Genomic DNA, 11627 nt, shown 5'->3' on the forward strand with positions numbered 1-11627 from the left:
TCTCTCTCTCTCTCTCTCTCTCTCTCTCTCTCTCTCTCTCTCTCTCGCACCCTGTCAGCATAGAGCTCAGCAGATTTCCCACAGGGACACACCAGTGTAATTAACACTCAGATATAGGAACATAGATCGGCGAAGCCGTCCTTGTCCCTGTTAAAAGGCTGGGCTGGAACCCAAGGGCTTGGCAGTGAGCTGTGTATATATTTTGATTCAGGATCTCACTAAATGGCCTAGACTGAGCTTAAATTTGTGATTCTTCCCTCAGCTTCCAGAGCGCTGGGATGCCAGGCATGTGCCCTCACGTTTGAACTGTATATGAATGAATCACAAAGAACTCACTGCCTGCGTGCTGCCCACTCAGCTCTGGGCTTGTGCATGGCTGCTGGAGCTGTGCGGCGACAGCCTAACGGGCAGAAGTGTGCTGGACAGGGTCGTAATCTAGGGGGTCGTAATCTCGCCAGCATTGTACTGGAGGCGCTGTCTCGTGCAGTGCACACCCCTACAGATGTTCAGAGCGTCCCCATGCACTGAGTCACAAAGAGTACACTGTCAGACTCAAGCAAATAGAGCCCAAGGACAGAGATCAGCCCGAAGAAGAAACACGGGCATGGAAAGATGGATCAGTCCCCTGCGGGGACAGATACGGGGTTCCTCTGCTGTCACCACCTAATGCCCATCTCTCCGCAGGCAGTTCACCAAGATCGAGGCCGCCACCCAGCGTCTGGCCCTGTCCATCCTCTCCCAGGAGGCACCTGCCCAGAGACCGCCACCCCGAAGGCCGCCTCCGCCCTCTCCAGCCCCCTTCCTGGGGGTGGCCTGTGCCGTGGCCCCCACGGAGCTAGCCCACACCAGCCCCAGCTTGAGCCTGGCTGCCCTGGACGCCTCCCCGCTCGACTTGTTTGAGGACATCGTGCTTCCCCCAGAGGGTCCCCTTGTGCCCTCTGACCCCCAGACCGCGGACACCGCCCCCCAGGCTCCGCCTCTAGGCCTGAACGCGCTGGGGGAAGGAGCCGAGCCTGGCCCTCTGCCCTGGGGCTGGGTGGGCGGGTGGGACGCACCTTGTGCCTGGGGCTCTCAAGGAACCCTGGAGGAGTGGGGGGCACCATGACGCCCAGCACCTGACCCGCCGGGACGCGAGGGAAGGGGAAGGGAGGAGGACCCCGCCCCTGCCCCGCTGCCCTTTACCCCGGCGCGGCCCGGCTTTCCCGGCGAGCAGCCCTGCGACTACCCACTGGATAGAAAATAAAGACGGCCCTGAGCGTGTCCACAGACACCGCGGGCGGGCAGCAAGGCGGAGTCCTCAACCGACCGCGCCCCGGGGCTTTCCGGGAAGGTGCCCGGGTGTCTCTGTGAGCCTACTTTAGAAAAAAAGAGCCCCAGCTGGGCACAGCTTCCCCCGCGCGCCCCGCGACCTGGGGACCTGGGAGGCGTGGCAGCGCGGCGGTGTCCCGCGTTTGCAGCAGGCACTTGCTTTCACCCACCGCAGCAACCCCTAGACCTGTGCCTATGCCTGCCACTCACGCCATCCTCGGCTCTCCATTGGTCGCACGCGCTTCTGTCCCGCCCCCATCTCTCGGTGAACCCATCACAAATCAAGACTGACAGCCTTCGGGCACCGCCCCTCAAAGGCAGCGCAGAGGCGCCTATAGATTGGTCGAGAGGGAGGGGCGGGGCAGTGCGAGGCGAGCGACCATTGGCTGTTCGTCTCCGCCGCCCCCTAGTCCGGACTCAGCCGAACGGTGACCCTGCCGCGATCCCGCGGGCTCCAAGCGGCCAGTTTCAGTCTCACCGGCCGAGGGGCAGCCCGGCGCGAACCGGCACTTCCGGTGAGTCCCGCTCGCCACTCTCGTGCTGCAGTCGACTGACCGTCCCGCGTGCAAGTGGTAAAACCGAGGCTGTGCGGACTGGAGAGATCCCGCGGCGGGGACAACTCCCCTACCCCTTTGGGTCATTGGCTGTGCGTCACGCATGCGTTTAACCCCCATTTCTCCAGGGGAAACTGAGGCCCAGCCAGTGGAACGTGTTAGAGGTCCCCAGCTATTGAACAGCCCTTCAGCCATGGAGGGTTCCTTCCTGAGCCTCCTCCTATCTCTAGCCCCAAGGGTAACTGCTCTCTGGACCCCTGTCACCCTATACTCGCTTGGCTGAGCTCTAACCTTATGTAAATCTTGCTTTTTGCTTTTAGTTTTCAGTACCGGGGGTTGAGCCCAGGGCCCTCACCCCTGAGCTACATCCCAGTCCTTTTTAGTTTTTATTTTGAAACGGGCCTCACTCATAAGTCACTGAATTACGCAGGCTGGGCTTGAACTTGCAACCCTCCTGCCTCAGTCTCCCATAGTGCTGGGAAGACAGGCAGGCACTGCCACATCTGGCTCCCTTGTCCCCTCTGTACACTACTCTTTGTCCTTTTGCTTCTTGTGAGCACTTATCCCTACTGCTATCTACTTGTCATTGTTCCTGCTGCAAAGACTCCATGGTGTGGCTCATGGCGATGTGAGTGGCCCGTGCCCTGGGAGTAGACTCCGGATTTCTCCGCCCCTGTGTCCTGCCCTGTAGGAGCTCGGATGGGCGGCCGTGTCCGCTGCGAGGGCAACGCTTGGTGCTGGGCGTATCTCACTGAGAATGGCAGCTGTCCCCTGGGCTTGTTGCTGCCATCTGCCTGCCAGCCCAAAGCAGGAGTCCTACTCACCAAGTGCGCTGCAGCAGGTTGCCCTGTCGCCCTGGTGTTGGGGGTGAGAAAGAGGCTCCAGCCGCAGGGGTTTGGCTTCTGGTCAAACCTCTTGGCACTGGGCCCAGGTGGGGTTTGTGACAGGGAGAGCCCTTCACTCTTCGCTTCCCAGACAGAGCCAGCCTGAGAAAACCCAACAGCTACAGGATTCATTTTGTCAGTCTGGCTTTGTATAGGAGGAAGTTTCCATTCCATCTTTTAAAAACCAAGATAAAGGCCAGGAGATGGCTCAGTGGAATAAGTACTTCTCCGGCAAGGGTAAGGACCTGAGTTCAATCCCTGATTCCACAAAAAAAACCCCAAGATAAGACAGGGGTGGTGGCACATGCCTGTAATCCTGGCACTTGGGAGGCTGAGGCAGGAGGATGTTGGGAGTTCAACAGCAGCCTGTGCTACAAAGTGAGTTCAAGGCCGGCCTGAGCTGCATAGCAAGACCTGTCTCAAAAAGACAGACGGTAGATAAAACCAAGATAAAATTCACGCGATGCCAATTTACCACGCACCAGGACTGCAGTTCTGAGGACCTGAGTTCATCCCTTACACAGACAAAAATAAAGAGGGAGAAAAATATTCAAACATAAATCCCTTGTTGGTCGTGACAGTTAAGCATGTTACACATGGAACAGGTTTTCTATGACTGCTGAACTCTCACGGGCCCCTGTATTGATTTTGTTTTAAACCTGGGATTGAACTCGGGCCCTTACACTTGCCAGGGAAGCGCTTATTCTACTGAGCCACCTCCCTGGTCCCCCTGTGTTGAATATTAATAATAAACACCTGTGTATTCACCTCGCTTAGAAAAACAAACCCCAGTTATTGCCCCGTCAGGACCACAGCGAGCGTAAGCCACAGAGGCCAAGCAGCACACATGGTGGGGTACTCGGCAGATGTCGAGCCCCGCAGCCCCTGCCATGACACAGGCCTCTAGGGAGTCAGGAACACACTGGGTTGGGCCAGAGTGTGGCCACTCACTGCCCTGCTGGACCTCGGCTTCCTCCTTTGTAGGACAGCTGAACAGGTGGCTTCCCCACCCCCAACGCTTCTTTGTCTTTTAATTGTGATGAAACATATGTAACAAAACTTACCCTTTTAGGGGCTGGAGAGATGGCTCAGTGGAATAAGTGCTTCCCTGGCAAGCGCAAGGGCCTGAGTTCAATCCCTAGTTCCGCAAAAAACGGGGAGCTGGCTCAGTGGAATAAATGCTTCCCTGGCAAGCACAAGGGCCTGAGTTCAAAACTTACCCTTTTGGATGGGCATGGGTATACCATTGTAATCCCAGCAGTCTGGGGGACTGAGGCAGGAGGATCTCAAGTTCAAGATCAGCCTGAGCAAATTAGTGAGGCCTTGCCTCAAAATTTAAAAACAAGGTAAGGGCCTGGGATTACAGCCCAGTGCAGAGGGCCTGGGTTCCATCTCTAGTACTGCCAGAAATAACAAACTGACGCTCCATGTGTATGGGGGTCGCGGGCCATGGGATCTGTCCTGACACACACCAGACCCGCGCCCCAGCCTGAAGACCAGCACGTGACCACTTAAAATGCACAGCTAAGTGGCATTCAGCCCACTCATGGTGTGCAGGGCCCACTACTGCCTAGCTTCCACACCTCATCGCCCCGAGTGGCAATTCTATATCCATTCGGTCACCCCAAATTGCTCCCTGCCCACTCCCCAGCCCTTGCTACGCTGCCTTTCATCTGGGCGAGTTGTCCATCCTGGGCATTTCCTACAGACACTGGTACCTGTGTGGCCTTTGTCACCGGCCTCTGTCCTGGAGCATGATGTTTGGGGCTCCCCTTTCATGCATCTAAGCAACCCCTTTCCTTCAGCTGCAGTGCTTGGGTGGGGAAACCAGGGCTGCAGAGCAGCCAGCTGCCGCCTAGGGAGGGCTGAATGGCTCTGAGGCCCTGCAGGAGGGGATCCTGGGCAGGGGGTCTCAACTCAGCTCCTTGGCCAGATCTGTCACTTCTCGGGCCTCAGGAGAGCCTCGGGGTGGGGTCCACCGAATACCCCACTTGGGTGCAGAGACACTGAGCCTGCACACTGTGACACTGTGCATCTCTGGGAGGGATGAGGCCAGCAGGTGGGAAGTGACCGTGGGCCTGGGGTAAACACAGAGGCATCCAGGGAGGGGGCTTCCAGCTGCAGAGACAAGGAGAGAGGAGCAGGGCAGGGGACAGAGGGACAAAGGCTAGGGGTGGGAGGGAGCAGGGCGTATATCACAGGCTGACACACCTAGGCAGTCTCTGCCCTGCCCCTCTGTCGCCCCAGAAATGGCAGCAGCCAGGCCCAGCCTGGGCCGTATCCTCCCGGGATCGTCCATCCTGTTCCTGTGTGACATGCAGGAGAAGTTCCGCCACAGCATCATGTACTTCCCAGAGATCGTTGCCGTGGCTGCTCGGATGCTCAGGGTAGGGACAGGCCCTCTCCCTCAGATGGCTCTGAGTCTGGGCCTGGCCTTCTCCCTCAGTGCTGGGCCTTTCCTTTCTGCGCAGGCAGCCCGGCTGCTGGGGGTTCCAGCCGTGCTGACGGAGCAGTACCCTCAGGGCCTGGGCCCCACAGTGCCGGAACTGGGTGCCGAGGGCCTCCCGGCCCTGAGCAAGACCTGCTTCAGCATGGTGCCCGCCGTGCGGCAGGAGCTGGACCGCCGGCCCCAGCTGCAGTCCGTGCTGCTCTGTGGCATCGAGGCTCAGGCCTGCATCCTGGTGAGGCGCTCTGGCCCCCGTGCATCCCCAGCCTACCCAGGACTCCCCTGGCTTGGGCGCCCCCCGTGACCCCAGCCCGCCCTTCTCTGAGCACCTTCCCCCATCCTGGCCTATCTGACCCCTAACCCACATCCCTTCCCTGCCCCCCCCTTCCCATCCCCCCTCTGCCTCAGAACACAACACTTGACCTGCTGGCCAGGGGGCTTCAGGTCCATGTGGTGGCGGACGCCTGCTCCTCTCGAAGGTGAGGGTCTCCCAGGTGAGAGTTTGGGGCCCGAGGGTTGGTGTCCAACCAGGACAGTGTGGACACCTCACTCCATTTGTGCAGCCAGGTGGACCGACTGGTGGCACTGGCCCGCATGCGGCAGAGCGGCGCCTTCCTCTCCACCAGCGAGGGGCTCATTCTGCAGCTCGTGGGTGATGCTGCCCACCCCAAGTTCAAGGAGGTGAGGGCCGTGTTCCCATGCTGGGTCCCAGGAGCTGAGTTCTGGGGGTGCTCACGTAACTGAGCGAAAAGAGACTGTGGGGAAAGAGCACGCAGGGTGAACTGGGGCGTCGGGGTGCAGGGTGGAGTGTGCTCTGGAGAGTGGGAGGGGTGCAGCAGACAGCCTAAAGGCAGGAGCCCCAGTCCCCCCAGCTGTCCCCTGGGCCTTTACACTAGCTGGCCGGGTGTTCCCTTGATGATCTCTTGGCCTCCACGGTGCTTCTAGGGTGGCCTTCCTGATTCCAGGGACAGACCACGCCTGGGTCCCTGCTTCAGAACCTTGCCCTAAGGATGAAGGGGAAGTGTGGGCCTCAGTGTTTCTGTCCTGCTGAGCACTTACCGGGCACTGAGGGTGTGCTGGTTGCCTGGGTCACCCCGGGCAGCTGCGCCAGGCCTCCTGGCGTTGGCCTCACCATGTGGACATAAAAAGCCACAGGGAGCTCAGGTGCACACTGGCCTAGAGCTCGGGAGGGAACGTGCAGCACGAGAGCAGCAAAATCCATAGTGACCTCGAACACAGGAGCAGAGCAGCCTGTGGTCACAAGTTCCTGGAGGAGGGAATAGCTGGAGAGACAAAGGCCAGAAGGCAGCCAAGCAACCGCACCATAGGAGCTGCGTGGCTGGCAGCCTGTGCAAGGCATGGAGGAGTCAAAGCAGGCGGGAGCCGGAGCCAGAACTTGGCAATGATCTGGATGTCTAGCAATGGGCAGCCGCTGCATTTGGCACTGGGATGCTGGCTGGGGTCAGATCACAGTGTACAAAAAGCCGCACCAGTGATCCCAGCTCCCTGGGAGGATAAGGCAGGAGGCTCGCAAGTGGGTGGTAAGGAGGAGAGGAGGGCTCCAGCTTGGAGGGTGCCTGAGGCACCCAGCTAGCTGTGCTGGGGCCTTAGCCAGGGCAGTAGCCAGTAGGTCGGTCCTGAACACAGTAGGGCTCCTGGTGAACGACGTGTGGATGTTCACTTGTGCTCAGCTAAGAAATAATGGCCTAAATGGACCTGGAGTGGAAGGCCCAGGCCTGAGCTGGCTCTGGTAGGTGAAGGACCAAGAGTGATGGGCCAGAAAGGTGTGGACAGGAAGCCCAGGGTACAGTCAGCCGGCAGACATGTGGCACGTGCTTAGGAAGAGAGCCAGCCGGGTGTGATGACTGCGACTGTAGGCACAGTTAGGAGCTGAGCTGGAGGGCTGTCCTTGGCTCTGCATGGAATGGGGACCCTGGCCTCTTCTGGATAGACCCCCAACTCTCCTTGCAGATCCAGAATATCATTAAGGAGCCTGCCCCAGACAGCGGGCTGCTGGGCCTCTTCCAAAGCCAGAACCCCCTCTTCTGATGAACCCAGGACCCTGCTTGAGGAAAGCCCACCCTTTTGTCATAGTAACCTGGTTGGAAGCACTGCTCCCCCCACCCCCCGCAAATCCCTGGATCCCAAGAGTGGTGCAGTCCACCTGGAGTACCGCCCCCTTGGAGGAGGGGGCGTGGTTCTGTCTTTTCATTGGGTAGCCGCTCCAGGAAATGCAAATAAACTCCTGGGAGTTGGGCGGGAATTGGCTGAGAGCAAAGTGGAGGCGGAGCTAGGCCCCGGGCCACTTCACGAGGCGGGGAGGGGCGGGGGAAGTGTCACCGACTGTGGGACCCGCACTCGCGGAATAAACATTGATGTGGCTCTGGGCCGAACCATTTTTGGGTTTGGGGGTGTCCCTGGGGCCGCGGGCTGGAGAAAGAGGGGTCCCCGGCAGGTGGGGAGGGGGAAGTCCTCCAGCTCTGAGCCCTGCGCGGCGCAGGCAGGAGAGGGCTGCGGTGGCCACATCTGCACGCGCGATCTCGCAGGCCGGGGTCCCCCACGCTGCCGACAGCCCCCGCCGGCGCGCGCACGCCTGGCCCGCGGGCTCGCAGACACGCGCTCGCTGCCTCCCCCGCCGGCCCCACGCGCCACCCCCGATCCGAGGGCCCCGCGTCCGGAAGGTGAGGTGAGCGCAACCGCACCTGGTGCGGAGGGGAAACTGAGGCACGAGGGCGTGGGGAAGGAGGGGACAGGCATGCAGACAGATGGACGAAAGGACAGACAGCTGCAGCTGAGCTTCCCGGCTGCCCCAAGGCGCGGGCTTCCCAGACCCACCTGGCGCTCCTAGGGATGCTGCTGTCCCGGATCCCCAGCCAGGACCCCTCCGGGCTGCAGAGACCCAAGCGCGTCCCAGGTGCTGGGGTGCAGCCCGAGCCCCCGGCCGGCCGCCCCCGCAGAGACCCCCGCAGGCCCGGCATCTTAGCCCCTGGGGCCCAGGAACCCAGGACGGACGGGCGGGCGGCGTCTGCGCCCCGGCCCCCGCCTTCCGGATGCAGGTGTCCCCTCCGCACCCCCAGCTCGGCCTGCGTCTCGGCGCACTAGCGTCGCCATGGCAACCAGAGTCTATTTTGCGCTGGGAACACACAGCTCCACCGCAGCTCCCCCCACCACTGCGCCCCGAGCGGGGGCCGCGGGCAGCGCCAGGGACAGCAGCCTGGGCTGGGGGACACGCTTGTTCCAGCGCGGGGGTGCGAGCCAGGGGTGGCAGAGGGAGGTTCCCGAGCCCCATCCCCCTCCTCCTTCCTCCCTTCGTGTCTCCCGCCTGCTCCCCGCATCCTCTCGCCAAACCTACCCACCACTCCCGGGACCCCGCCCCCTCGCCACCGCCACCCCCGGCCCCTCTGCCGCCACCTGTCGCTCCCCTCTCCGCTGCAGCAGAGGCTCCATCCCTCTCTGGTCCCGGTGCTCTTGACCTCCCCTGGGACACCGGGTCCCCTCTCCAGAGCGCACCCCTGAGCACACGGCCCCTGCCTCCCTGTCCCACCTCTCAGTCTCTGTCCACCCAGGGCCACCCCTCTCCGTCCGGTTCCCCTCCAGTGGGTCTGGCCCCTCAGCCCACTCGTGCTCTTCCACGGGGGCCTCCCTGGGGCCCCTTGACCTCTGTCCTGCATCTCAGGTCCCTGTTCGGCTGGACAGAGCCCACGTGAGATTAGGGCCAGTGGCAGCGCTGGCAGAACCTGGAGGCCGAGTCTTATGCTAGGGTCAGACACATAGAGCCCACCACTATGGTGGGGAGCTGCGTGTCCACATGCAGAGGTGCTGCAGGACACCTGTGTCCCTGCGCACGTGTCTGGGCATGGCCCAGGCGACCCACACTCTGTGTCACTGTGTGCTTGTGTGCCAGGTTGAGGGTATGTGTGGTCTTTCAGGTAGAAGAAGAACTTGTTCCCCAGTCAATCATGTCTAGAAGGGTCAGCACCTCCCCCACTGTGTATATGGAGGTGTGTGTGGAGGCCACCTGTGTGTGTGTGTGTGTGTGTGTGTGTGTGTGTGTGTGTGTGTGTGGTAGCAGGAGGGACCTTGTTTCCTGAGTCTGGCCAGAGTCACGGCACAGAAGGGGCACAAGTGCCCCAAAGTCCACACTGCAGTATCCCTAGGCAGGTGGCACCTGCCAGTCTGATCAGGCTCCTCCCAGAGCGGAGGGATGCACTCCTCTGACACCTGCCCAGAGAGGAAAACCCAGCTGGAGCTCACCCTCTCAGCCAGGCCTCCTCGTGCAAGGCACAACCTGCACACAGCAACCCAGAGCTAGAACTCAAACTTGCGATCCTCCTGTCTCAGGCTCCCAGATGGCGCGGGATTACAGGGAGTTGTAGCCTTCAGTGAGGGGATCCACAGAGCTGCTGGCATCTGCACCCCTGGGAGCGGCGTGTCCCGACCCCCATCCCAGCACATGCAGTAAAGCCCTCTGCGCCATGCCTGCTCAGCGCTTCAGCCCTCAGCTTGGCCACTGTGCAGCGCAGGCAGCTCGCCGGGCCTCCTGAGAACAGAGTCCTCACTCAGGGCTGTGGGCGCGAGCACATGCCTGCCTCACACTGGCTCCATGTTTGCCATGGACTGAGCCTTTGTGGGCACTGTGCTGGGTGGCATGAGGTGAGGTGGGCCAGGTGACACAGTGTGGCACAGAGCTGAGCCACAGGAAGGAGTGGGGCTGCCGTTACGCACAGGCCGCAGGCCAGGTCCACCCCAGAGTGGGCATGTGGGGCTTGCTCCTTCATTTTTTCCTGATGAATGGATGGCAGCACCTGGGGTGAACCCAAGGCTGCGCACTGTTGAATCTCTCCTTGAGATGTTTTTCTGAGCCTGGGCTCAAATTTGGAATCCTCCTGCCTCAGCCTGCAAGAGTGTTGGCTCTTTGTTCACCTGAGTATCCACCAAATGCCACAGTGTGGGCCAAACTGTTTCTAGGTCCCCGTGAGACAGCCATAAGGATGCACTGGCAGGCAGTGGGGGTTCCTGGCTGAAGCCCAGGGAAAGGCAGGGCTAACTGAGGTGGGGTCCAACCCCTCATAGTGCTGTCCTTGTCCTCTGCCCACTGTTTCGTTGCCCACATGTCCCTACACACACAGTGGAGGGCGCAAAGAGTAGGAGTGCCTGGAGTTCTGCAGGCCTCCGCCCCGCCAGGGATCTCCACAACTCCTCGGGGCCCTGCCCACACATGGCACTTTTGTTTTTTATTTTTTTAGTACAGGGACTACAGGGTCTCACTTACACAGATCAGATGCATAGTGATCTTCTTGTTTTCAGCCTTCCCAGTGCTGGGGTTACAGGCGCACCACCACACCCAGTCTCAGTTGCCTCTCCGTGCGCTCTGGGGACTGGGCTGCAACGGTATGCTGGGGATCGAATCCTGGTCTGCTGAGCTATCTGGCCAGCCCCACTTTTAGTTTTGTGTCCCTAACTGTCCCCCCTCACAGGGAGGTCAACCCCAACCCATAGGAACCCACAGTGCTCACCAAAGCATACTCTAGGAGGCTGAGGCAGGAGGACTGGAAGTTCAGGCCCAGCCTAGCAGACCTTAGATGAAGACTCATTATGTGTAAATTATCTGAAATCTCATCTGAAAATTCATAAAGGGCCAGGAGTTTTAGTTCAGCCGAAGAGTCCTATGTTCAATCCTCAGTAACCTCCTCCCTCACCACACACAGCCTCTGGGGGTGCTCTGCGGACCTGGCTGCCCAGGATGCAAGCAGATCTACCTCCAGCGCCAGCGCAGGGGCTGTGCTAGGCTGACGGGGTGGCCTCTCGGTAGCTGCTGGGGTCCTCACCTTGCAGAGAAGAGAGGAAACCCAGGGAAGCCCCGCGGGGCCTCAAGGAGTCTGCAGCCCAAGCCCGGCCTGCAGACCCTTTCTGTGAGCGTGTGCGTGCGTGTGTGCGTGTGTGTCTAGTTAAAGGAAATAAACGCGTCTGTGGACAGAAGACTGCAAAAGTGTAACCAGGTTCTCAACTAGGGGCACTTGCATCCACCTCCGGGAAGGCCTGAGGCATTTTAGGAGGCCGACCTCCGGGGCGGGGGAATGTTCCTGGCATTGGGTGGACGCCGCTAAACGTCCCGCCATGCACGGATGGGCTCCCCAGCAGACCAGGATGCGACCCCAGAATGCCACTGGCCAGACTGAGAAGCCCGGCAGCCAACTCTGACGCTCAACTTTCTGTCCCTCTTCTCCCCTCCCTCCTCTTCCCCGCCCACCCCCGCCCCCACACCTGGCCCTGCAGCGCTCCCCGGGACCCCTCCCTTATCTGCTCCTACCGCGCGCTCAGCAGCTCTCGGCGCCGGACAGCTGCGAGGGGAGTGTCCGCGCTGGAGCCGGATGGAGCCCGAGAAAGGGCACTAGCCCTCCGCTCCTTGCGACAGCGGCTCTTGGGTCATCGTCC

At 60.8% G+C, this 11627-nt stretch overlaps 2 protein-coding genes across 3 annotated transcripts in view; both read left to right on the plus strand.

Annotated features, from left to right (window-relative positions):
• The window catches only part of LOC111814455 (WAS/WASL-interacting protein family member 3-like), a 10750-nt gene extending 9400 nt beyond the window's left edge, over positions 1 to 1350 (plus strand). The window contains exons 3-4 of the mRNA XM_023707976.1: positions 685 to 1036; positions 1237 to 1350. Coding sequence (XP_023563744.1) covers positions 685 to 1036; positions 1237 to 1350 — 466 coding nt within the window. The remainder of the gene's footprint in view (positions 1 to 684; positions 1037 to 1236) is intronic.
• Positions 1351 to 1701: 351 nt separating this feature from the next.
• Isoc2 (isochorismatase domain containing 2) lies at positions 1702 to 7342 on the plus strand. Of its 2 annotated transcripts, XM_004647700.2 has the most exons (6): positions 1702 to 1823; positions 4994 to 5133; positions 5218 to 5427; positions 5601 to 5671; positions 5756 to 5873; positions 7164 to 7342. In XM_004647700.2, exons 2-6 carry the CDS (start codon positions 4996 to 4998, stop codon positions 7239 to 7241), a joined length of 615 nt encoding a protein of 204 aa, XP_004647757.1. In that variant the 5' UTR covers positions 1702 to 1823; positions 4994 to 4995; the 3' UTR covers positions 7242 to 7342. The 2 variants fall into 2 exon arrangements, with proteins under 2 accessions (XP_004647757.1, XP_023563760.1); XM_023707992.1 differs by lacking the exon at positions 5218 to 5427.
• The last annotated feature ends 4285 nt before the right edge of the window (positions 7343 to 11627 follow it).

Source organism: Octodon degus, unplaced genomic scaffold, assembly GCF_000260255.1.
Source record: "Octodon degus isolate 3935 unplaced genomic scaffold, OctDeg1.0 scaffold00320, whole genome shotgun sequence".
Classification (NCBI taxonomy): Eukaryota; Metazoa; Chordata; class Mammalia; order Rodentia; family Octodontidae; genus Octodon; species Octodon degus.